Source organism: Clinocottus analis, unplaced genomic scaffold (genome assembly GCF_023055335.1).
Source record: "Clinocottus analis isolate CAN_PGR_092001 unplaced genomic scaffold, fCliAna1.0.p SCAF_6, whole genome shotgun sequence".
Lineage (NCBI taxonomy): Eukaryota > Metazoa > Chordata > Actinopteri > Perciformes > Cottidae > Clinocottus > Clinocottus analis.
Window position 1 is genome coordinate 12,702,428 of NW_027176218.1, and position 26,619 is coordinate 12,729,046.

The following is a 26,619-nucleotide window of genomic DNA, read 5'->3' on the forward strand; positions in this document are numbered from 1 at the left end:
GTCTTTGACAAACGGCGTTCTTTGAGTTAAAAAAAAGTGTGACTTACAGTTCTGTTTTGTGAACCGAATATATTTTGTAGGTCCTTCAATTCCATAGTAAGAACTATTTTCTTTCTTCAAATGTGCCTTTGACACCGGCAGCAATCTATTGCCCTCTATTGGTCAATAGAGGGCGCTAAGTCTAAATGGGAGCAGTTTTTTCTTCAGACAATGGGGTCAAACGACACATCAGCAAGCTAGTCCGAACAGCACACCTACCAGGTAACGTAGCTTACGTCGTCTGGCGAGTTCTCATGTATGTTTATGCTCTTTGACCATGGAATGAGCTGACGGTACGATAACGGCTTTACTATCACTCACACCAGCCGCCCGTCGTCCCGTGTAGCCGGCTAACTATTGAGCTGAACAAGTTAACAAGAGTGTCAACGTGAGCTCAGCTGCTAACAGCTGTCATGTTAGACGTCAGCAGAAGCGAGAACCAGCTGTAGACAATCCGAACGTTCCACATTGCTCACACCGAACGTTCCACGTTGTTCACACTGAACGTTCCACGTTGCTCACACCGAACGTTCCAGGTTGCTTATACCGAACGTTCCAGGTTGCTCACACCGAACGTTCCAGGTTGCTCATACCGAACGTTCCACATTGCTCACACCGAACGTTCCACATTCTCACATCGACCGTTGCTCAAACGGAACGTTACAGGTAGAGAACACCCACTTTATGAGGGAGTCACCTGAAGCTGCGTCCCTGCTGCTCCCACAATGAGGAGACTGACCAAGAAGAAGGCTCTGACTCTGGTGAAGGAGTTGGACGCTTTCCCCAAAGTCCCCGAGAGCTATGTGGAGTCCACAGCCAGTGGGGGGACAGGTAACAAAACCATGGATACTAACGGTACACGTGACCTTTACTTGGAGGGGATGAACTTCCATGTGACAGTGACTCGTGTTTGTGCCCCCCACATTCCCTCTCCCACTCCCCCGCAGTGTCTTTAATAGCTTTCACCCTCATGGCTGTACTCGCCTTCCTGGAGTTCTTTGTGTACAGAAACACGTGGATGAAGTACGAGTATGAGGTGGACAAGGACTACAGCAGGTGAGAGAGGAAGCCGTGTTTGATGTGGTTATTCATCCTGTGTCCTAGATTAGCTTGGTATGTTTACTGTCTGCATCTGCTCTTCACTTACAGTAAACTGAGAATAAATGTTGACATTACAGTAGCCATGAGATGCCAATGTAAGTACAAAGGAAGTGTATTTGTACTTCTGCTCCAACTGTGTGTTTTAGAAAAGTGTCATCGATGTTCTTCATGTGAATGCAGATATAGGAGCAGATGTCCTAGATCTGGCAGAGAACATGGTGGCTTCTGATGGTTTAAAATATGAACCAGTGAGTATGAGTTTTTTCAGTATCTTCACTGTTTTCATTTCATTTACTGGATTGTAAAAAAAAAATGGAATAATAAGAAAATGCATTTAATCCTGTTTTATTTGAGTATTCAAGCTTGTCTGACGATTGTTTTTTGTCACACTTTAGGTCAACTTTGAGCTCTCCCCAGAGCAAAGGTTATGGCACATGTAAGATTTACGGTGACACTCCTTAAAGTCTGTTTATGAACACTCCCTCATTTTCCTCCAGCGTTCAGATATGATATTTATTCATTACATTTATAACTCAGTTGTCAATTCGCTGCATACACATTACATCCCTGGTCTTCGTACAGTATCCACACATTTACATACTCAAACTTTTTTTTCTATAATAAAAATGCCTTTCCCTCTATTTGATTTTTTTTTTTTGTCTATTCCAACTGTGTTTTTGTTTTCCTAATTGTGTCGTCCCTTTCTTTTAGGACACTTCTGCACATCCAGGAGCGTCTGAGAGTGGAGCACGCTCTCCAGGATTTACTCTTCAAGGCTGCGATAAAAGGAGCTCCTCCTGCTCAGCTTCAAAGGTACAGGATTCTCAAGATAGGCTTGTTTCTCTTTGGAGCTGATAGATGGTTGAACATGTAATGACAGTGAAAAACAACAAAGAGTTTCAACCACCCATGTATTGTGATAAACATCTTCCAATCTCATAGTGTTGCACCTTTCCCCCATAGTGAGGACAGTCCCTCTAGCCTTAGTGCCTGCAGGATACATGGACACATGTATGTCAACAAAGTGGCAGGGAATTTCCACGTTACTGTTGGCAAGTATGTATCTACACGGCGATTTTAAAATTGATGGATTAAATTGTTTTGCAGAGGCTGAGTGACCAATGACCTTTTCATCCCTACACAGGTCCATCCCACATCCCAGAGGCCACGCCCATCTAGCTGCACTGGTCAGTCATGACAGTGAGTTCATGATCCTTTTGACAAGTCTACTTTACAAATGTTCTCATACTAATGAGTCAAAGGTGTTCATTGCACATTAATAACATGGTTGTTGTTACACATGGGGAAAAACAATTTGTATTCACTTGATGATGATTATTAATTCTTTTGATTTTGCGTTGTGTCACAGCTTATAATTTCTCTCACCGGATCGACCACCTGTCCTTTGGAGAAGTGATTCCAGGGATCATCAACCCTCTGGACGGCACAGAGAAAGTCTCTGCTGAATGTACGTCTGTGTTGTCGAACAATCCATTTTTATCGTAATGCATTTCTTTATGCTGAGCTGACGTATATCTTTGATTATTATCTCCAGCTAACCACATGTTTCAGTACTTCATCACTATTGTGCCCACCAAACTGAACACATACAAGGTCTCTGCAGAAACACATCAGTACTCAGTCACAGAGCAGGTAGGTTTACATTTTGCACACCTTTTGTACTTTTGTGAAGTATTGTTTTGATTTCATTTGTATTCCTCTTCATGCTCTGCAGGAACGAGTGATAAACCATGCTGCGGGCAGCCACGGAGTCTCAGGAATCTTTATGAAATACGATATCAGCTCACTAATGGTCAAAGTCACCGAGCAACACATGCCGCTCTGGCAGTTTCTTGTCAGACTCTGTGGCATCATTGGAGGCATTTTCTCTACAACAGGTAGACAAACTTCCCTTTTCATTTGTATGTTAGTAGTTTGAGACTGAACTTTCAGAGACTGAAAAGGTGTGAAATAAAAGTAATCCATCACAGAGAACAATCATTTTGCCATGGTAATGGTACCTCTTTTCATGTTATTCCTGCAATGTAATGCAGTTGAACTAAAATCCAGACGACATGTAGTTAATGGACAAAATCAAGCATCTCTGCAGGTACACTACTTTGACAGTCATGCTTTAAGCCCCATTTGTTTACCACAAAAAGCAGGAATAAATAACTGTTATCCCATCTTGTCATCTACTTCAGCAAATCATCTTTTTAAAACTAAATTGAGATGTTTTCACAGGGTAGATTAGAAGATGAGACATGACTGAGTTACTGGCAAGCTCCACGTTTAAGTTGTCGAGGAATAATTCTGCTTGTGACGGCAGGCGTTCAACTGAGCTTCAGCGGCAACTGTAAGTCTGATCTTTTTTCCCTTGCAGGCATGGTCCATAGTGTGGTAGGATTCTTGATTGATGTTTTTTGCTGCCGTTTCCAAATGGGAATCTACAGACATCTTAAGGTAAACCAATAACATGATCTCTAACCTTGTAGTCACTATTAATTTTGAAATGAAACATAACTCAAGGCTGTTTTGCTACTGTAAAAACTATACATTGTTCTATTCCTCTCTCAGGAAGCTCCGCAAGTTGAGGAAACCGGTGAAACCAGTGAAACCTTGATTCCTACAGAAAATGATGCTCAACAATGAGAACCACTACAGCCGTCTGCTCACCATCTCTGCCTAACCGTCTAGACAGTAACGTGACTCTGGGAACCTGTTTACAAGTTGTTTTATTAAGAAATACGTCCCCGCTTTGTCCATAAATATGTAAATATTTGTATCATTTTTAAATTTTTTATTATGTGGGTGCAAGTTTCAGATGTGATTGTTCATCCACCTGTGAAGGATTATAATCAATATTTACCCTAACTGTCACTTTCACTGGAAATCTGCACAATACAAGCCGAACGTTCGTAGATCTGACGTCATTAATGGTGCTGGACTCCCACTCACACAGGTGTTTTCACTTAGTTCGGCTGATTAGACCTGTCCTCAGAGTTGTTTGGTCGACTCGTTCAATGTTGATTGACAGATAAAACGTGATTTTGATTCCATCATGTAGGTTGTTGACCTCAGAAAAGTCCCACAATGCCTCTGCTCAATTATCACAATTAAATGGCTCACGGCAACTGGCTGCTAAAGAAGATCCACTTTATTTTTTTGTGGGTGTGAAGCACCCCTAAGGAGGATTCATGTGAAAGTTTTCATGCGCGCCTGTTTGTAAAAATATGGAGCTGTTTTGTTTAATAAAATCCTCTTCAAACTTGATGTTGACCCAATATTTTTTAGATTTAACATTCTGGTATAGTCTCACACAGGGCTGCAACTAATGATTATTTTTGTTATTTATAATAGATGAATATGTTTATTTTTATTAACCAATTTATAGTTTGTTCTATAAAACATTTCAAATGTGAGAGTTCGAGGTGCTTTCTCACAAAAAAAATACTTGAGTGTTATATAAAACAAAAATAGCAAAATGTCACATTTGAGAAGCTGGAACCTGGTAACGTTTACAATTAATGCTCTTATGAACTAACAATGAATCGGTTATCAAAACCGATTAGTCGATGCATGGTTTGCTTGAGTCGCACCTTCGTGGTTACGAGTAAAACAATCTCTACAAATGAGTATTTTACACCATGTCAAGAGTTTATTTGACAGTATTTCAGAATATCTTTCAGTAAACAAGTTTTTTGTTTTTTAGCAAAATGTAATATATCAGTACTGTCGCATTTCATAAAAATAGTTGTTCACGTCTTTGAAACTACAGTATCAATGATACAGTAAACCATATTTGTAGGAATACAGCTGTACAGGGTGAATAATACACAATTAACACTACACAGTTATACTTGATCTCAATGGATTTATGAACGTGCCATCCTTCACAGGCTCCAACAAAGCTTTTTTTTTGTTTGTTTTAGTATACAAAATCACTGACAGCAGGCAGGGGACGGCCTGGACGGAGATAGAGGGCTGGATGACATATCTTTTCACCTTTTCTAAACTTCGACATCTGTACATACAGTAAACACATTTCAACAGCCTAACAGCATGTTCTCATGCTCCTCACTAACATGTGAACCAGTTAATCACATGGACCTCTGTTGTATTCACCTCATCAGGTCTACTAGCGTCCCAGTCTGTCGGTGCATTGTCCAAGTTAAAGTACAGCGTGGATGTGCCATCGTGCTGCATATTGTCACAATGCATTGTGATTCTTTTTTTTTAAACTCTGCTCCTCCAGTAATCAAAAGCTCTGGTGATTTATCTGCAATGAGAGCAAACATATTATTGAGAAATGGATGATATCAAAATGTAGAAATGCAGAAGGATAGTGACTTTGTCTTGGGTGTCTGAGTTTAATAGCAGCATGCCTCCATTCTGCCAGTATCAAAACCTTGTGAACAAACACAAGTTTAAATGCATTTGTGTTTCACAGATCATCTTAAGTCTTGGGTTCAGGTGCATTGGTTCCACCTGCAACGAAACAAACTGAACTAATGTTCTTTACGGGGTAAAGCTGAAATGAGACTCGTCTGAAACAACAGAAACCTAGGTCCACTGCGATAATGACCCTGTCTAGATAAATGTTCACAGCTCCACTCTCCCAGATGACTCTAAGAAGAGGATGTAATGCTACAGGCTACATTGTATCCCCCTTTAACCACTAGGGGACAAGGGCAATCATTGACATTGATAAGAGTGCATCAAGATAACTGTATAAATACTGCTTGGTGTTAAGTCAGAAGAAAACAGTTTGCTGATATGTGTGCGTGATCATTAACATCTGTTTTGCATTCAGTTCCCAAAACAAATCACAACGGCAACAGCTCTGCATTGAGTAAGGCACTCCGCCCCACCTCATAACCATCGGCCTCCTCTTCCCCACACCGATGCCCCTCTCCCACAGTGATGTGGTACACTTAGCACAGTAAAAGGCATAGAAATGGGAAATATAGACTGGACAAAATTCTTCTGTGAGCATTAAATTAATACAACAAGGCTTATAATTCTGCACAATGACTGCATGGTTGACTTGTGATCAAGTTGTGTACATAACTCAGAACAGTACTATGAGTTCCTACTAAGCCAACTGTTTTCAGTCACTCAAAAGTTAATTTGATGAAAAAAAGATCTTCTTTTTGTCTCACACGAGAGCCAACTGGTCAGCTCCACAAAGGATATCCTCTCTAAATTCTACTTCTAAAAGACATGTGAGTCCCTGTATAAAGTCATGGTGGTTTATATCCATGCACACGGCCGCTGCCTCCCTCAGCGGTCTGGGTTTAGTGACTTGCACTGTCTTTGATATGTAGTAATAGACGAGGCCATGGAAATAGTGATCCTAAAATACTGTTCCGGTGATTTTTTTCTCTTTTATTTACAATGTATCTAACTACAACACTGCCTCAAAAACACCAACAGGTATGTTTTTGAGATTACCAAATGTACATATTTTTAACATCTTTATACATTTACAGTATATGATATATTGGTAGGCATGTGAGATCTAACATATGCCGAGTTAACCAGGCTGTCACTTGGATCAGGGCCATGTCCTCCAGGAGTGTCAGTGTCCCTGCCTCTCTCGGACAGATTTGTAGTCTCATTCTTCCCACTGCTTGGAGAAAATGGAGCAAAGTAAATCTCTTTGATGTACATATGTCTCTCTCCTGCGAGGTTAAGTTGCCCTAACCAATCTGAGCCAGATAAGGTCAAGCAGTTAAAGGTACACGTTAAAAGCAGAGCTCCACTCAGAATCCTACATCATTGCTCCGTCTGTGATCAGAACATTAACTGTTGCATCTGAGGGTCCAAAATGCCTACAAATCCAGGAGTATTGTTACACTAGCTGTGAAGTTTCTCTGTTTTTAAGGTGGTGGGTGTAATATTTATCTTATCAGAACAAATGAAACATAAAATATGATTTTAGAAGTGGCTGGAGAAGAAAACAGGACAGCAAGAGAGGGTGAGGGAAATTTACTGCTTCTCTCAGGTGAACTGAATGAGGAGCCAGACAGGGTGATCCAGTCCAAACCAGCAAAATCCATTCTACCTGCTCACTGTGGAGGTCCAGGACCTCAGGGTGCCAGGCAGTTTGTCAGACACAGGGACGTTCCAGGGCCCAGGGGAGGCCGCTGCGCTCCTTGCAGGAGGATCTTCCATGGTTTTAGACGGGCAGCTGAGCCCACTGTGGCCACTGGCCCTCTCATCTTCTCTTGGGAACAGGCCTCTGGACACCAGCCTCTCCTGGAGGCTGACATGTCCATCGCCACTGCCTAGAGAGACTCCATTGAATTTCACACTCACATAGGGGTCCCAGGGCCAGACAGTGCTCATCGCTTGTGTGTGCAGGCCCTTTCTCTCACAGCAGGGGGAGCAAGTCTCCCGTTGCCTCTCTCTTCTTTCAACGGACCTCCCCAGGAAAGCTTTCGGAGGCAAAGCACGAGGCTTTCTCTCGCCTGGTCCACAGTCCACATCTCCAGATCCCTGTTGGGTTCCCTGCCCCCTGATGGTGCACTTCTGCTGGGTGGACCTGCCACCAGTAGCCCCTCTGATGGAGCTGTGGTCTGTCAGCTGTGGAGCTGTGTCTGCCATGCACACTGTTGCCTCTAGAGGGAGCTGATGAGGGGCGTCTGGGGCTGAGGGTGGATGGGATGAGAGCAATGTATTTGGGTAAGGTTCAAGGGTCACTTCCTGCAGGGCAGAGTGGGCTGTAGAAAAGGAATCCCAGGGGCCGGCACAGTCTGTCAGGGAAGAAGAAAACATGCTCAGGTGGACTGAGATAAAGGCCGAGTGGCACTAGGCAGCATGCACATGCACAGAGATTGAGGAGAGAAAAAGGCAGAGAGAAAGAAAGGAGTCCAAAAGAATACAAATAAACACCACATCCTAATATAATATCAGGCAATTTTGCATGCAAATGTGTGCAGCACACACCTGACGTGTAGGCTAATCTATGACATGTGGGACAATATTCATTCACTGCCTGAAAACAATTACCATTGTAGTTGTGTGACAGACTGATCCTGAACAGATTGATTTCACACAGTCTACTTCACAGCCCCCTTCAGGATGATACAATTTCATCTGGAGGGTCACTTCAAACCCTATTGCTCTCTTACTACAACACGCAGAAGCATCCGCGCACATAAACGCACACACACATGGATACACACACGGCTGCTATTTCCCCGTGCATACACTCATGAACATGCATGCATACACGAATGCATGCTGAGCGCAAAACCACACTGCACACAGATTAATCAGTATGGAGAGAGAGACATGCAGTTTTTCACAAACCGTGTCTTTAGAGTGGCCCATTAGGAAGAAATAGGGGGAGCTTAGTGTGTCACCTTTCATGCACATGGAGAGGTTGGAAGGTACCATTCCTGAGGGAAGGCAAGTAAAAGCCTATACCGATCATTAGACTTAAGACAGAAGGGTTAAAACACACAAAGGCTAAAGAGAAGGTGGCTCTTCTACTTGATCAAAATAGTTTAATTTCAGACGACAGTAGACAAGACTGAGGAGCGAGGAGTAAAATGCAGATTTATATTAATACATGTTAATATGTTTCTTGAGTAAAACAAATAGCATTTGCAGGAAAAAGCCATTGTGGTTAAAACAGTAAGGTTGAACCCCAAATAATGAATCTTGCATATGAAAGTGAGAAAGAGATCAGGTCAGAGACTAAGAAAATAGAGTAGAAAGCGTTGGATATTTAGAGACTTTACTTCATGCCAGCAAAACCCACCATATTCTGGCACCTGTCCTGTGCCTCGTTTAAGCAGCAGCCTGACCCGCCTGCCTCCCGCCTTGATGAGTTCAATGGCGCGGGCGTGAGTCATGTCTCGAGTGCTGTCCCCGTTAATCTCTATAATCTGATCCCCTACCTGGAGAAGACACACAGAGCATAAGGTTGATTTCTGTCAGACTTGTTTATTCACGGAAAGTTGACTTTTCAACACAGCGACAGTCTTCTGCTGCTCGGTTGCTCCACTGGAGCAACTGGGGAATAAGTGCCACTAAGTGTCTTGTTTGAGTGCACCTCAACAGGAGTTGTTGAAGGTGAGCAGAGGGTCTGTGAGTACTCATGCACCTACTCTTGTTCACCCTTTCGTAACCTATACGCTACTCCTGCCCGCGAAGAAGACAGTAAAATAAAGATTAGAATTAGCAGAATGAGTGAGGGATAATAAGCACCTTGCAGAAGGAACACAGCAAGGTTATCTTTTAAAAGGCAAACATCTGTGCTGTATTACATTTTAGACCATCTTCAAATTCTGTGAAACAAAAATATCACACACAAGCATATTGTGTGATATTATCTTATGGTCAAGATGGACAAACTGGCATGTTGCTGCTCCTCAGTGGCCGTCTGCGACTGGATTAATTTTTTCAACAAAACAACCGTTCTCACTGACAGCGATTCCAATCATCTCCCAAACAGCTTTTCAACATATCGTCTCTCCATGTCATCTCACCCTCATCCTTCCATTACGTATGGCAGGGCCATCTTCTGCAAGGCGCAACACAAACAGGTCCATCTTGTACTCTCTGCCTCCACGGATACTGAAGCCAAAACCTTTTGCACTTTTCTCCAGCTCCACCGTAAAGTAATCATAGTCCTGCAAAACAAATGAAGACAACTTTCAACACACTGCAAACAAACTGCTATGTACACTTGACGTTAAACACAGCGTGAACTTGAGCAGTTTATTTTTGGTCTAGCTGTACCTGTGGTCTGAAGTCAGGAGGGAGCCCCAGAGGAAACTGTGCAGCTGCAGGGTGCTGTCTGAAGTCCAGCAGACCAGGCGGGTGTCTGTAGTCCAGCGTCGGCGGCTGTCTATAATCACCAACCGGTGGGTGGCGATAGTCTACTGGAGGTTGCCTGTAATCAGTGAATGGAGGATGCCGGAAGTCAGGTTTGACATCCTGTCTGGCTTTAACCTCTGACCTGTGAGGAGAGAGCGAGAGTGAGCAACAAAAAACAATCAGAGCATTGTTTTGAAAAAGCATCAAATAAGGAGGTGTCCGATGGCACACGACCTCATATGTCCAAATGTGTCTTTTCTTCTGAGTGTGGCAAGTATCCTTAATTATGTAAACTAAAACTTGAGCTTAGTTTGCTGTAAAAGGATCGAGTGTGTGCATCAAAGAAAGCTCGCCACAAAAAAGGATGGAAATATCACTCTCCGTTTTTAAAGGTCCCATGATAAAATGGGCATAAATCCACAGCCCTGGGAGTGCTGCTACTGATCTGAGACACACATCCACACACACAAACTCATCCATGCACACACTCATGCTTTCATAGTTTAAACATGCAAGAGGGCCTGAACGGAGGGTTCCTGCATTATAGAAGAGATACCTTAAAGTAAATTATTAACTGACACTGTAGGACCTAAGTGGTGTTATGCAACAAAGTAGAAACCTGCATGAGACTGAGAGTCTGACTGGGACAAAGTTGTCTGGAGTCAGGTTTTCTTCTGAACTTACTGGCACGCAAGGAGAGCATGGCACCCTCATTTATATACACAGTGTGAGATCTTTCACCTTTGAAAACTCCTTGCTCCTTCTTCGTCAATCTCGTTGCAGTCACCAAGACACGCTTAAGGAATCTCACAAAATGCTCCTGCTGAGTACAAACAAGAACATCCCCTTTAACGCCGTCTTACCTGCCGTCATGGAGGTAGAGAGGCGGAGGGAGGCCGGAGGGCTGGGTGACCGGGCTCTGTTGGGTTCCAGCTGCTGCAGGATGGGAGGCTGCTGGTGCAGGAGGGCCAGTTACTGTTTGGCTCGTCTGTGCTGGTGTCTGGCCCGGCTGGCCTGGTATTTGACCTGTCTGAGTGGCTGTCTGGCCGGGCAGGGTGCCTCCTTGGCCTGTCTGGGCTACCGGGCTGGGCTGGGTCTGGGGGCTGTGTTTCTGGGTCATGGGGCTCTGCTTCTCTGAGCTGGGGCCAGAGTGGGATCCTGTGATGGACAGAAGGTGAGACAAGATTTCACCTGTTAAATCCTTCTTAAGACCAGCATTTAGAATGAACAGACAAAGGAAACATGCACAAATTGCAGAGGACTGCAATTTTGTTCTTCTAAAATCTGATTAATCCGCTGTATAACCCGAAGGAGCATTGCAACCTTTAGCTTTGTTAAAGTGCTCAAAATGAGAAGACTCTAAAATGTCTCAATGTCATAAAGCAAGTCTGTAGTTCTGGCTGGAATATCATATCCAAAGCAGACCATCACTCTTTTTAACCATGTGCTTCTCTCATACTTCATCATACTGATCCAGTTTGTGTGGAAGTATTTCCTCAGTCAAGTACAAGAAAATATATTCGTAAAAGACACAGCAGACAGACGTCAGCATTATTTTCTATCAGGAGAAATCGAAACGAGTAAAGTTACACAATTTGGTTTCACGTCACACGCAATCACTTACCCTCCTCTGGTATGATGTGCAGTGTGACCGTTAGCCCAGCATCTTTAATGAGCTTGACGATGTCTGCGTGCGGCATGCTGATGATGGATTGTCCATTCACAGCCAGGATCCGGTCGCCCACCTTCAGCTTCCCACATCGGTCCGCAGGGCTGCCCTCGATGATACGTCCTATTTTATGGGGCACAGCTGGAAACAGACAATAACAAGGTGGTTGTCAACGGCAATTTTTGAAGAAAGATGTTGTAACAGCACTGATGAAACTCACAAGTGAAGATACAAATATGTAGATTCGTACCGAACAGAAATAAAATTTACAAAAATCATATCACTATTTTATGACAATAACAAAATAGGTTTTGTTTTTTATCAACTCTTTTCACACAGATAGAAAAATACAGAAACCTTAAATTTTCACTTCAATATAAATTTCTAGAAGCAGAGAAAATACTGGTGGATTGTTCAACATCCACCGTTATATCCTGAACTAATGTTTGATAATAACATAACTACTGTATACTAGATACACTTTTGCATATTCCATATTCAGGTGCAATCAGACCAATCTGGTTCAAGAATCCCACCATTTGTTCAAAGATACCAGCGTCTTTAAGTGGAACCACATGTTTAATTAAGGCACATTTAAGGCTTTTAAAGACTCTTTTAACACTACCATGACATGAAGTAAGAGCAATTTAAGACCAGAATTAAAGTAAACTTTCTAATTCAGTTTGATCTCAGCTAATACAAGTTCTGAAGCTATTATTGGGATAAGAAACACCACAAAAGCAAATTAATTGTTAAGGGATACAAAGCTCAGTAGTTATTAGTGAATCAGATATAAAGTATTGGATATTAGACTTTGTTCTGACCTGGTTTCTTGAGTGGACATGCAGTGCAAACACTTATTGTGTTTTAAAAATGTATATATTTTAAAGACATGAAATAGTATACAAATCCCATGAACAATCCCGCTAGGACAGTGGCCACCCTTAGGATCTTTAGTCATCAAGATCTATTAAATCACCATTTGCGTTCAGAAACAATCTTTCGCGCTGCAGACAGAAGAAACTCACTGATAACGGCAGCATTCTCCGGCCTGTTCAGGGAGCTGATGATGACAAAGCCGAAGCCCTCATTGTCCTTGCGGTGAATAACCACATCACTGGTTTGCAGGGCAGATCCCTCTGGAGGAGAGGTGGCAGTCGGGACGACGGCCGCTTGAGGGCCTGAAGCTGAGGCTGCATCGCTACGTGGAGAACTGTGTTGTGTCGACACAGAGCCGGGGCTGCGGCCATTCACAGGACACAGCTCAGCTGGAGGAAAAGAAGCATGAGAGGAAATAGGATGAGTAAAGAAGAAGATGTTACCCTGAAACATGACCAATTTACTTTACATTGTCTGTGGCAAACAGTGGATATAATGAAAATACAGAGAAATACTGCGTTTCGTTGTTTTTGCAAAACATGCGCATACCACTAGCACAGAAAAGATGTGTGGGTGAGAAGTACACACTGATCCCGCACACAGATTTTCAGCATGTGTGTCTTGTTGTTTTTATAAATTGATGCCAGTGAAATGTGCAGCACGTTCTCCAATCTTAAGTGTGAAACAAACAAACACAAAAATAAAGAACAAATGCATGTCCTTACCGGGCATTTGCACTCTCCTTCTCACAGTCAAGCTGACTTGACCGTTGCGTGCGGCTGCGTGCATCAAGTCTATCACGTATTTGTGCGGTTTCCCAGCAACCACATTTTTATCCACAGAAATGAGCTCATCCCCAGGTCGAAGCCGGCCGTCGCGCTCAGCGGGGGTGTTCTCTATTATAGCCCCAATAACAATCTGTTCAAAGACAATCAATATTAGCAGCATAGATGAAGGTGAAGAGGATGAAACAAAGACACAGTCGAATCACCCAGTAATTGCTCAATCCAGGTTGGAAACTTTTTTAGCTCATAGTAACATTTTTCCACCGTCCTATTATCCTCCTGCTACATTCTTCTGTATCATAATGTGCATGCTGTTGTACACTTGGACAAGTTAGCAAGGTGTTACTTCAGTATGGGAGGTACGGAGCAGTTAGGACTGAGTGAGAAAGCCGAGGAGTGCTTGTGTGTAGGTGTCTGTGTGTATGTTGGTCAAAAGTATGTGACTTGAAGTGTGAGATGAGGTTAGGTGCAGGTCGGATGAAGGTGGCGTGTATGAGGTTAAATATGTGTGTGGACCAGCCCGTCCCATACGAGCCTTGTCACGGGCGTCCGGACTCACAGCCTGCACGGCCTCGTCTCCCCCTAGGATGCGGAAACCAAACCCAGTCTTCTCTCTCAGCAGGTGCACCTCCACCTCTTCATACTCTGGACCTGAGACACAAATAGCGACATCAAAGGTTGACTCCTCGTTAATTTCAAATCACCATATTAAAAGCCATTTCAAGCAACATAATGCTCCATTTCCCATTAACTAAATTCCATTACTTACGTCGGCTTTCATAGATAGCCCTCGACTTCTCATAAAGGTCATAGGGGTCAGGTTTGCTAAGATCGAAGCCCTCGGTGGAGTCAGGCACAGACGTGCGGTGCTGTGGCTGGTTTGGGAAAGGTGTGCAAGGCGGCAAAACTGGGCCGGACATATTTGCTTGGGGGCTGCCATGTGGATCCCACTGGTCAGGCAACTATAAGAAAAACAACAACAGATTTTAAGTTATGGGACCTTTTGTGATGGCGCAACGACCACGGCAGGTAACGCTTTGACCGCTTGCCTTTTTCCTGACCTTGAAATATGTTTGGCCTGACTGCACTTTTGCGCTGGGCACCAAAATACTACACAAAGTTCAGAGGTGGCAGGAGAGGCGCAAATAAGCACAATGCAAGTTCTGGGTATTTTGATGGAAGAGAGACCGTGTCAAAAATAGATGTCTGAGAACCATGTCTGTTTCTGTCCACACAGTCCGTGAGTCAAAGGCGTAACAGAACCATTTTTCCAATTAGTGGAAATGCATGTCTTCTTGTCGGCTTCTCATTGATTGATTGACTAGAGAAAATGGCAGGTAACATTGATGATGGAAGATGATCATCAGACTGTGCGCGTTACATCTAGTGTGTGTTTTTTGTCTTCTGTTACGCAAATATACAATAACTAAAAATAGCTAATTGGCCACTGGCCATATGATAACAAATTCAAATTAATATTCACAATTTAAACGTGCATGAGATGAGATTCATTATGTCTGAATATTCTATCTAATAGCATGAATGAGTGCTGATTGTATAAGCAGTAGCAGCTGCAGTTGAAGTACAAATCTGAAGCACTTTCCCCCAGCTAGTGAGGTGTGAGACCTGATGTGATCAAACCAATAAGCAGGTCACAACAGGACGGCTCATTTCACAATACAAGCCAAACACCTCAAAGGCAAAACAACCTCGGTGACAAACGCTGATCTTACACGCTTCAATCTTATCTCTCTGCTTCAACAAACAAATCTGTTTCAGAGACTCATATTTCTATTTTTTTCCCTCTCAGTCAAACACATGGACACCTACACACAAGCAGAAACATATTTGGTTCAATCATCATACCTGTTTGGAGGCCTTCCGCGGAGAGATGTGGCCTGAGGACGAAAGAGAAAACACAGTTTACTGAGAGCAGACGGATATTCTGTCGCCTTCCTGCAAAACAACACAGACAAAAAACAACTTTAATGGAACCTATCTGCAGATGTTGAATATGATAGTTAAATCCTCTCCCCTTAACTTGTGAAACAAATCTCAGCTTGTTGACTTCATATTCCTCTGTTTTGACTTTGTTTGTGTAACTCTTCCTAAATGGGTTTGGTTGTTACGTTGGTTTTCAACATAATTACATCATTGGCTGCAGGCCGATGCGCACGCACGCACACACGCAGCACGTACGCACGCACGCACGCACACACACACACACACACACACACACACACGCAGCACGCACGCACGCACGCACACAGTTTTTTCTACAAGTCATATTTTATCTGCATGTAGGGAGCACTCTCCATCACAACAACAATCTCATCAACACAGCTCCCCTGTGACTCCACTGACTCAAAGACATACAGCACATTTATGCTGCTGAGACCCAAATACATACATTTACACATCGGGGATCATATGCAATGGCTGCTTTGTATAAACATGCAATTTTAATCTTTACACATGCGGATACAAATGCATAAACACACGAGTGTGCCTCATCCACACTAGACTCCCGCAGCATCACCGATGAATCCTTTAACAGACGTGGGCGCTTGTAAAATGTTCTTTAGAGAATTTGTGATATATTTCAAATTTATTCAGTTTATGAGATTTCCGAAGAAATGTCAGAGAGCACTGGAAGAAATATATTTATGGAATTACTCTCTCACTACATCCGTCTGCTTTTTAGATGTGGGAGATGAAAGCCAGAGCCTTTAACAGAGTAGCAGAATTTCTATCAAAATCAGTGAGTGGGGAGAGATTTAGGAAAAATGAAATACAATAGATCACTGCCAGTCCATGTGAGGAAACATGAACATGTAAATGTATTTATGCTATTCTTACACTTTTATCTTTTTACCACCACATTTCCCAAACCCAGCCCCCACAATTCATAAGTAACGCATCATTTTTGCGTTGAAATGTTTGCTATTTTGAAAATAAATGTCGCTAATGTGTCTTTGAGCGTGGAGGACAAGAGACTAGGAAATAAAAACCCTCCCTGTACATGAATGCAGAAACATAAACATGAATGATGGTTTGGTGAGAACTGTCCTTGGTGCTGGAACCACTCAGCAGCAGAGGGACGGCTTTGTGGGAGGTTGAAACTAATAACCACGTTCTCCAGGGAACACAGGCCTTAAGGGAAGCCTTTAAGGAGAATACTAATAATTAATTCTCAGGAAACTTTCCTTTATGACCCACTAAGGGAAATGAGTATGAGCTACAAGGCAATTGTCCACTCATATTAAAGAGGCGCGTCATCCTCACAGAGGCATTTAAGCTTAATTTAAATGCTAATACAATTCATCGGCATATGTGCCGGATGTGTGGCGGGCTCATACGAATGCTGATGATTGGTAGAGCGGCTTCATATGTCCTCTCTCTGGAGTCGGTGGTCAGACAGTCTGGCAGGCCGGCCTCACAGACTAGCCTGCTGAGTTCTGGATGGCCTTCAGATCAGCCTGATTGGCTTGTGCAGCCTGACACCCTTTTCTTCACAACCGTGGTCTGCTTCCTCATTGGTGCAGCAAAATGTCTCTAGTCTGTGGTTGGCTCAGCTTCAAACTGGGATGTCAGGGGACCGAGCTGTGAACACGACCAGAGCTCAGTGGAACTCTGGCAGTGTGCCCACGCTACAGCAGTCAGACACACACACACACACACACACACACACACACACACACACACACACACACACACACACACACACACACACAAATACAAACACATACAGGGGAAGTCTAACACCCTGTCTGTTATACAAAAAGCACTGATGCTCTCAGTCTCACATCTAAAATCATGTGTGCAAGCTAAATTCCTTTGATGTTCTGCACAGAAATCCTACATCTGTGAAAACAAACAAGCTTAAACATTTCTGACATTTTGTACATCTGAGTCACTGGAAAGGACCTTGTCCTTTCTTTCACCCTGCAGCGAGGAGAGCAACACGCGGAGTCAGAGAGGTTCCTGGTGTGTCAGGCTCAGTTGTTTGATAGAAACTGGTGAGGTTGGGGGAGATGACATCTTTGGGGGAAGGGAGGTAATTTGGCTCATTCAGCTCAGTATTTACAAGAATATCTATAGAAAGCTGTGTCTAAATGTGAATACAAATGGTGTATATACATGAAATGTATATACACCATTTGTAGGGCAATCTAATTTGTATATTGAATTTCAGCATCCTTTTTAAATGGCGTGTCTGACAGTGAAACACAAGGGTATGTCTTTGCAAAGGTTAACCACTAGGTGGCAGATGCTGGCGCTGTAAGAGTCAGTGCCACAACATTTGATCTCATCGGCTCATGTACACATCCATGCATGCTGACGTACAGTAACACACATTTGTGCACATAACCGACTTTACTAGCTTCCATGTAATAAACTGACTGAATATAGTTTGCGGAACAACACACCTATACGTACACAATCAATTCACTACGATGAGGCAATAGTTCATCAATACATCTCCATGTTAAATGATGCACTTTAAGACTGAAAACAACAGGACTGGTGTAAAATCAGCAAACCACCCAGCAGCACTTACATCAGGTCGAATGTGCCAGGATCACTAAATGTGTGTTGATGTCTTTGATTGATTTTCAGATTTAAACATTATCTGTATATGAGACCGATTGTTTTTATCCCCAATTAAATATTATAAAAGATAAAGGAGCCATTCAAGGAAAGCACATCTATAATTCTGCTTTATTGTTCTGTTTTCATTTCAGAAACAATGCAAATGAACTGTTCACTCCTGGAAATGTATCCCTCGACAAACTACAGACTTAACGAATAAATGAGCATGAAAAAAAAAAAAGTGCAAATCTGCTGGATGGCACATCAAAAGCAAACAGTGAACTTATAAACTGCATTTGTTGAAGTAGCCAGAGGACAGCTTTTTGACTCTCTTAACTTTTATTCAGGCTGCTGAACGGTGCTGTACGGTTAATCATTGTGGGGTTGAGTGTTTGTGTGTTTGTCAGATGGCCAAAGGCTCAATGGTAAAGACAGCCCCAGCAATTAGCAAGTCAAATTTTGACCCTGTGACCAGAACACATTTTAGAGAATCAGTGCAAGAGCACGTCAAACAAATAAAGCTTTCACTGTGCAATTTAATTTCTTAGCAGGTGGCCAATCTTGTAGGAAATAGCAGTAGAGTACAAATGGCCACATTTCTCTCTCATTCCTCTTTCCTGCTATGTTATAAGTCAATTTCTATTTCTTTTTTCTCCGACTGAGGGCATGTGGTCATCTACTTTCACTTCAAGAGAAATGTACAACGCTGAACGTGTGCAGAAACTTAAAGGTGGCGTTGAGCCTCTCATTAAAATGCAGTGCTGGTTACAGGAATTCAACATGTGAAAGCCTAGTCCAAGTACAAAGACAACCGACAATAAAATCAGTCAAAATGTAATGTTGATGATGAAGACTTAAGTGTGTGGATGAGGAGCCATTTTGAGAAAAATCGAGAAGAATAGTTTTCAAGACTTTTGGTGGGTCCGTCATTCAAAGAGATAATACCTATACACACACACACACACACACACACACACACACACACACACACACACACACACACACACACACACACACATACACACACACACACACACACACACACACACACACACATATATATGTCAGAAAAATATGTGTGCATTTTGTTTAGAGCTTTCTGATTTATATTTTCTCTTGTCCTTAACGCATCACTTCAAAATGGACCATTTATGAATCCATAACACAATGAAAATGCTGTTTGTATCATCAAAGCGAGTGTTCAGAGCACTGTCCGTACAGGTAGCCAAACAGCGTTTTGCCAACCAGTGCAGCTTGTTTGCCAGCTAGAAGACACTCTCCACAGTCATTTCTCTCCAAAGCATATTGCAGTAAAATGACTGCATTTATTTTGCAGATGAGTGTCCCCGGTGGGGATGAAACTGCTTCCCTGCAGCAGTGTTGGTGCCATCTCTATCCACAGAGACGTACTACACCTAACAGTAAGATAAACTTTCAACTGCATTTTAAATCTGACCAGCTTCTGATTTGCTGTATCTTAAAAACACTTTGCCTGGTGGAAAACGTTAGTGACATGCTGGCGATAAAGCCGCATTTAGAAAATAGTAACACTAACTATGATATCTGCTTACACTGTTCACAAATTTTAATATAGCTGCATATTCTATGCATGAGTTATCACATTTGAAATAAATTAAAGTCTGAGTAAAGTGAGTATGTGACACCCCAGAAAAGTGTGCTATTAACCGCCAAACTCAAATCGAATGGTTAAAACAATTTGGCTAGTATATAAATTAGGTTTCAAAATGGTGAAGAAATAAGCAGTAATCTCTGTTCTGAAAAGCTGGGGGCGTGCCCTGCCCCCGGCGGAGGGTGATTACTTATGTACAGAATATACACTCGGTTGGCAATCTCACTGCTGCATACTTGCTCTCGGGGCAGAGCATGCGCACCAGACATGTCGGCCGTCCCATGCTCACTTAAATGGGAATAAAATGATTCCATTTTTGGGGCAAATATCTAGACTTTCAAAGTTATGGGACCAAATTGAACAACTTTCTATACTGAAACTAGTCATTTTGTGGGGGTTGTGACGCTCAATACAATTTGTCCACCGAACTATGAGGTAAGCGCGCAGCATGACGGACGGCCGGTAAAAACTCAGCCTTTCCCAATATGGCAGATGGATAGTACGCCACTGTGTCTGCGGTAAGTAGCTTCTAAACTGGCTACTTGTGAAACCATCCGGTCAAAAAATGTTCTCTCAACGCCAATCTCACGTCTCAAATTGCTAATTTGAATGTAAACAATGAGCAGCACACGGAATGGGAAGTCTTGGCCTGGATATCTGCTGGCTACTCCAGAACACCAGAAATGTAGCCCCTTGCCCCCAGAGGCTTATCCGTCCTATAAAAACACACAAGCGGTCCGAGATCACGATTCAGTCTTAGATAGTTCACAGTCTTTCCACCGGTTGTCAACTAATATATATATATATATATATATATATATATATATATATATATATATATATATATGTAGCCGTTCATTTCTTCTGGTGTCTCACAGTATGTTTTGGGGCTGTTTGCTCCCACAATGACCTAAATTCCCCAGGGGGAATATTCAGGTTTTGTTTTTTCTTAACCAACATACAGCAATGATTGGTTCATTAAATAATCCTGAATCAATACACAGTTACTCTTATTTAAAACATTTGAAAAATACATTTGCCCAGTTTTGCACCAGACACGATTCTTCTTCTAGCTTCTAAACTATTTAATATTCCAAAAATAAAATCTTATCCAGAGACTTGAATAAATCCAAGTAAGAGGCCACTGTGATTTGAATGTGTCCAAAAATAGAACAGTCTCAAAATTATCATAATCAAAATCTCTTCTGCTCCCTCGGCTCTCACTGTTCACTCTACTTGACTCTTACTTGTTCAGCTGCAGCTGGAGATGCACAGTGACATGACATTTGTCATCTCAATCAGAAGACAGCTTATATTTAGCTGGACAGTTGCTCTACCTCTGGACCCTTCCTTGGTTAAAATTATCTTTGAAAGATACCAAAATTAAACTTGTGCTTTGACACTAATTCTACTGTCATCATGTTTTTCCACCACTGCTGACATGAAAAGATAAAAAAAACCCATCACTGACTGTAAAAGAGATAACACATATTTAGACTTTGACTATCTTGACTTTCACACAGAGAAGAAACAAGTCTCTCACCTGTTGCTCCTCTCTGTATGAGGAGAGTCGCTTCGGCTCCCACAGGACACTCTTTGAGCATCTCCACCACTCGTCCATGTCCAGCTGCAGCCACCGGCTGCTGGTTCACCTCCAGGATCAGGTCTCCCTCTATCAGCCCCGACGCCCCCTGTGAGCCCGGATCCAGCACCTGCACCACAACAGCACAGTTAATATAGCGTCACACAATGCGACGAGCTGGTATTTCTTTTTGTGGCAACTTTCAATTAACTCGAAGCTTCTAATGTCGAATATAATTCATCAACTTGGATTAGACTAACGACCTGCACGTGGTATATTTTTTAATTGAGGGAAATTATTTAATAATTTTCCTCTCAATGCAGTAATCTATTGTTGGTCCCTGAACTCATATCTAAAAATCATACCACTGCGATGAGTTTAGTTTTCAAAAACCAGTTTGTGTATTTTCTAGTTGTTGTTTTTAGGAACAGTCAGTTGAATGATTTAGAAAAAAATGATCTTCTTGTCAATAACGTTGAATTTTTTTTACACGATATTGACATGAAGATTATTTATCAAAAATTCTTGAAACAATAAAAAAATGCAGCAGGAAAATGTGCAAATTCCAAATGTTTTTGAAGTGCAGATGTTTTATGATAAATAGCATCTGTTGTATCATCACAACCCATCTTCCACAATTTATCTGTTTGTTAGAGCCTTTTTCTCACTCTGGAGCTACTACAGGACAGCTAAGTCTTTCAATCATTACAATGATTACTACGTTAATAGATAAAACTTTCTTCACAGTCAGCTCACTTTGTTCTTATTATTTCAATCTCTTTCTACTTAACGGCCTTGACTGAATTAAATTGACCTTGACCCGCAGTTTGTGACTCACCTTGATCACCGAATTTCGCTGACAACTGAGATTTTGCTTTTGAAACAGCACATTTACTTTCTGAATCACAGAAACATCAAACCGGTCTGAAGCCGTTCATTCCAATAGTAAAAGAAGGGCTGTAGCGATCATCATAAGTACGTCACCTGTTTCACTCGCTGACCAGTGGGACTGTCGGCAATGGTGAACCCAAATCCCTCCGCCCCTTTCACCATGGTAACTGTCAGAAACTCTGCCCCCTGTGCAGTTGTCCCAGCAACACCTGTAGTCCCAGAGGAGGCCATGGACACGTTGTCGTCGTGAGGTGTAAGTGCAGATGCAGAACCGGGTGTGGTTGGCGGCAGAGATGAGCCATCCAGATGCGTGTCCCCGGGGTGAGGGGCTCCGGCCAGAGCCTGAGGAGGAAGCTGGGAGCTCAACGACAGATACTCTAGGTAGGGGTCGTAGCTGCCGCGGCCGTTTACCACCAGGGGGCGATGCTCCAGGCCGATGGGTGTCAGAGAAGTGCTTGCTGCGCCACTCGGGTCCTCTGGGTCAAAGGGCAGAGGATAACCTCGACAGAGCACGAGGGTTACGCTCTGACCGATTGGTACGGACTGGAAAAGCTTGACCACATCGGCGTGTGTGGTGCCAAGCACGCAGATGTCATTTATGTAGACAATGACATCACCTAAGAAAGGAGACAGGAAGGACTCAAAAGCTGCAGTCACACTCACACTACGGTATGTTACATATTACACAGACCACATGCTCTGGTCTCAATGGTTCGTGTGTAAACATACTGCGCTGCAAAAAAAAAAGAACTTGTCACAGTCTGTTGCAATGAATATCAAATCTCAGTGGGATCAGGACATGCTGTTGCAACACAGAAAAAGCACTCTGTGCCTCTTAAGTGTCACATCGGACTATAATATCAATTCACTGCCACTGGAGGCAATGTACAAGTGTATGTGTAAGACAGTGAGGTGAGAGAGAACGTCTGTGAATATAATCTGGTGCACGTTAGCATTGCAGAGACGCCAATCATGGAAATCTCCAATATTTCCTCACTGTAATACATTTTGTATTTATGTTCACGTTACCAGTTTGGTCGATGACATTTTTTCTGTGAACAAATTTTAACGAGGTGAAACAATTTCCCAAATACAACACTATATACTCTGTCATCTCTGCTGTAGTTTCAATGTGCGGAAAGTTTTGGATTTCAGCATTAAAGTCACAGCCCCATGACAAATTCAGCCACCTTTAATCCTCTATTTCACATTTCTGGAAGCACTCTGTCACATGTGCAGAAACACACACTCCTGTGAACATGTGCACACACATAAACACACACCATACATTTCACATGCACAATCATACACAATCCCTAAGAGCAATGACACACAGCTCAAATAGGCCAGCTAATCTCAGCCAGGGAGTGCCTGTGTGACTCTGTTACTGTGTGCATGCGTAAGTGTGAATGTGTTTGCACATGCATGAGTGTGAGCAGCTCTGGCAATGTCACAGAGCGGAGAGGAGCAAGATGGAGAGAGAGAAAGAGAGAGAGAGATCAGAACAGAGAGCGGGAGAGAGAGAGGGAGAGAGAGACAGAGAGAGAGAGAGAGAGAGAGAGAGAGAGAGAGAGAGAGAGAGAGAGAGAGAGAGAGAAATCAGAACAGAAAGAGGAAGGGCTGACAAACCAGGATAGAGGAATGAAAAAAATAGAGGTAGAAAAAAAGAGGATGAAAATATACTGAGGCTGAAAGCAGAGGAGAAGTGTCAGATGGCATGCTTAGATAAAGAAGCATAATAAAGGGTAAGCTAGAGAGACAAATAGAGAGAGAGAGAGAGATAAAATAGAAAGAGATGGATTCCAGATAAAAGTGAAACTGATAGGTAGAGGGAGAGACATGAAAGCAGAAAGCAGGAGCCGAGAGCAGGAAGGAGGATTCCCAACTCTGAAATGTGCTCTAAATGGCCAATTTAGGCACCAACCGTGCCAGGCATGAGGCCAGCTCACAGGTTCAGAGCAGAGCACACTTGAAGCGTCAGACAGTTCCTCCTCTGAGCCTATAACTGTAGCCGACTCCCCAGGTAAAACTGCAAACTGATCGCTCCATTCAAAACAAACTGCAGAGCTCGAGATTTGGTGTCTTCTTAAGGATATTGCAAATTTAAACACTGTTTGTTAACCTTTCACATATGGCAGGGTCTCTTTAACCACTACTCAAGCTATCCATCCATCGTCTTTAGCCGCTTATCCTATTCAGAGCCGTGGGGGCGCTGCAGCTGATCCCAGCTGACATTGGGCGAAGGCATACACCCTGGACAGGTCGCCAGACTATGGACAGGATTAAACATAGCGACAGACATCCATTCACGCTCACATTCACACAGGAAGACTGAATTATATATAAAATACTGCTTGAGTAGATGTTATAGACTTTTGGTTTCATGAATCAACGCGGAGACACAAGTATGGGACAAATTCATGGCACTAGTGGACATTTGTGGATCTAGAGATGCTAAGTTAATCACAAACCATCACAAATAACAATAATTGTTTGGAAACCCAAATTGAGATGTTTCACTCAACAGCATGATATTAATTGTGGCAAATGAGTAATGTATTAAAAATCCCATTAGAAATCAATACTATTTTTTTATTTCAAATATTCAGATTTTTTTCAATGACAAAAGAATACATTTTATTTTAGGAGATGTCATCAGAGTTTTTTTTTAAATTACATTTACTAAAACTGGGGTGTCAGCTGGTGCGACAACGCATTTTTTAGGTATGGCAGCTGCCACCGCCACAGCTGGTATATCTGTGTGTGGCAAATCTTTTGATAATACTGTGACCACTGGTGTTAGTGCAGTGATATTGCACCTGCATGCTGCTGTAAAAGCCCGAAATTCAACTCCTAATGAAGGAGGTGTTGTGTGGGCTGGTGTCAGCTATAGCTAATCAAATCACTTCCTCTTATTCCCATTAAAAAAGAACATCATAGTGCACTCACAGAGGACAGAGAGTGCCCTGAAAGGAAACTGAAGTCCTTGCCTGGGACACACAGTGCTGCAGGCACAAATATAGGGCACCCTAAATATGCCACCAATGGCCAATGATGTCCGCTTTTAAGATAAATTGATATTTCTGGGGATACTATTTCCTACCATTCACTCCCTTGCGCATCCCTCCACACCTTATATTTAAATACACTTGCCACTTTACTGTACACTTTACACTTGTCACTTTCACATTATCAATCACTTCATTCCTTGCGCTTTATATATTTTTAATTTATCCTTATTTTTATTCTTTTTTTCACGTTTTATTCCATGCAGATCCAACTGTAAATATTCAATACTCCCAAATGTAAATATCCACGCTCCCACCTTATTGCACTCTGTTTAATTTTTAGCGTCAAATGTTTTTTTTTATTTTTATTTTTGTTAAATGTTTTGCACCTCCTGCCAGGACAAGTTCCCTGTAAGTGTAAACTTACTTAATAAATGGTTCTGATTCTGATCTACTACTGAGTTATTTTTTTCTAAGATGTGCATCAACATTTCTCTGTGATCACTGATTATCAATGCAATTGTGTTCCCATCATTGATACCATTTATGTATTACAACTGTACAACTTTTGTATCAACTGTGCTTGAGTTGCATTTGTGGAACATTTAAAACCTTAGCACTTAAACAGCTATGCACCAATCCTTCTTTTTCAGTCTCAATCAGTATACCTTAGCTTTAGGTAATGCAGAGTATCTGATACCACTTTTTTCAAGTACAAGTATTTACAGTTGAAAACTTGCCGATACAGAATACCCATAGGACTATTCAATAATACCATTATAGTTCTAACAATTATCATTTTTAATTTCCATCAGATGTTCCTTAATTTCTGAGTGTAGCAAATTAAATATACAACATAATGCTTTTGATGACATTTGTACAACATTGTGCTTTCCTGATACAATTTGAGCATCGTATTTTGCTATTGGAAATAAATTAATGACATTATCTTGCAATAAAAAAATATTAAATAAAACAACTTTCCTTGGATCTCCTCACGGGTTTTGAGGAGTTGTAGAATTAATTGATCAACAAATACACTGCACACACACACTGCACTCCGATGTCCACAGCTAATGCCCTACTGTTGTCACAAAGCCGCTATCTCTTTTGACCAAACATTTGCTAACGTTACACCAGGCTTGCAAAACAATAGCGGAAACCCTGACAATTTTTCCAGGCAGAGACCCAGCTGACAACCTTGCAGCTAAACTAATTGATCCGATAGAGACTAAAGTGGCAGCATGTGTCCACGAAACTGCACACAGCATCCTGGCTGCTAACTCTCTAGGACTTGTGAACTGGAAACTGCCTGTTTTGATGGATTAAACCAATATAAAGCACACACCGCAGGCTCAGCCTTCAGGGGCAACTTGGGGTTAGGTGTCCTGCCCAAGGAAACATCAACGTGGACTGGAGGAGCCGGGGATCGAAGCACCGATCTTGCGATTGGTGGATGACCTCATCAAACTCCGAGCCACAGCTGGCTAATTAGGAGGCATGGCCCTTCATAAAACAGGGCCATGGCCCAAACTTCAGGTTTTCATGAATAAAGAAAGTTATGCAACTGGTGTGCTTTATTTATTTATTTTACAAGGTAAATGTCCGTC

At 42.3% G+C, this 26,619-nt stretch overlaps 2 protein-coding genes across 11 annotated transcripts in view; one reads left to right on the forward strand and one right to left on the reverse strand.

Moving 5' to 3' along the window:
• Window positions 1-197: 197 nt before the first annotated feature.
• LOC137803823 (endoplasmic reticulum-Golgi intermediate compartment protein 2-like) lies at window positions 198-4,413 on the forward strand. 2 transcript variants are annotated; one of them, XM_068602600.1, is made up of 14 exons: window positions 198-261; window positions 706-870; window positions 987-1,095; window positions 1,189-1,235; window positions 1,321-1,388; window positions 1,536-1,576; window positions 1,852-1,953; window positions 2,104-2,196; window positions 2,285-2,340; window positions 2,510-2,608; window positions 2,696-2,793; window positions 2,876-3,038; window positions 3,524-3,603; window positions 3,718-4,413. In XM_068602600.1, exons 2-14 carry the CDS (start codon window positions 765-767, stop codon window positions 3,790-3,792), a joined length of 1,137 nt encoding a protein of 378 aa, XP_068458701.1. In that variant the 5' UTR covers window positions 198-261; window positions 706-764; the 3' UTR covers window positions 3,793-4,413. The 2 variants fall into 2 exon arrangements, with proteins under 2 accessions (XP_068458701.1, XP_068458702.1); XM_068602601.1 differs by lacking the exons at window positions 3,524-3,603; window positions 3,718-4,413 and adding an exon at window positions 3,385-3,497.
• A 376-nt stretch (window positions 4,414-4,789) lies between these two features.
• The window catches only part of magi2b (membrane associated guanylate kinase, WW and PDZ domain containing 2b), a 74,548-nt gene continuing 52,718 nt past the window's right edge, over window positions 4,790-26,619 (reverse strand). For 3 of the 9 annotated variants that reach the window (XM_068602593.1, XM_068602592.1, XM_068602591.1), the window contains exons 10-22: window positions 22,095-22,618; window positions 21,072-21,240; window positions 15,172-15,203; window positions 14,075-14,267; window positions 13,841-13,956; window positions 13,246-13,438; window positions 12,670-12,909; window positions 11,597-11,782; window positions 10,836-11,130; window positions 9,895-10,114; window positions 9,642-9,785; window positions 8,912-9,050; window positions 4,790-7,898 (exon numbers count right to left, since the gene is read on the reverse strand). In XM_068602593.1, the coding sequence (XP_068458694.1) occupies window positions 7,204-7,898; window positions 8,912-9,050; window positions 9,642-9,785; window positions 9,895-10,114; window positions 10,836-11,130; window positions 11,597-11,782; window positions 12,670-12,909; window positions 13,246-13,438; window positions 13,841-13,956; window positions 14,075-14,267; window positions 15,172-15,203; window positions 21,072-21,240; window positions 22,095-22,618 (3,146 nt within the window). In that variant the 3' untranslated portion in view covers window positions 4,790-7,203. Of the gene's footprint in view, window positions 7,899-8,457; window positions 8,569-8,911; window positions 9,051-9,641; window positions 9,786-9,894; window positions 10,115-10,835; window positions 11,131-11,596; window positions 11,783-12,669; window positions 12,910-13,245; window positions 13,439-13,840; window positions 13,957-14,074; window positions 14,268-15,171; window positions 15,204-21,071; window positions 21,241-22,094; window positions 22,619-26,619 lie in introns of all 9 variants that reach the window. The other 6 variants (XM_068602588.1, XM_068602596.1, XM_068602594.1 and 3 more) reach the window with 6 other exon arrangements.

Coding starts and splice junctions, on each gene's coding strand:
- LOC137803823 (XM_068602600.1), top strand. CDS start 765: ATGAGGAGACTGACCAAGAAGAAGGCTCTGACTCTGGTGAAGGAGTTG. Junction 1,096..1,188: donor GTGGACAAGGACTACAGCAG/GTGAGAGAGGAA, acceptor CTTCACTTACAG/TAAACTGAGAATAAATGTTG. Junction 1,389..1,535: donor ATGGTTTAAAATATGAACCA/GTGAGTATGAGT, acceptor GTCACACTTTAG/GTCAACTTTGAGCTCTCCCC.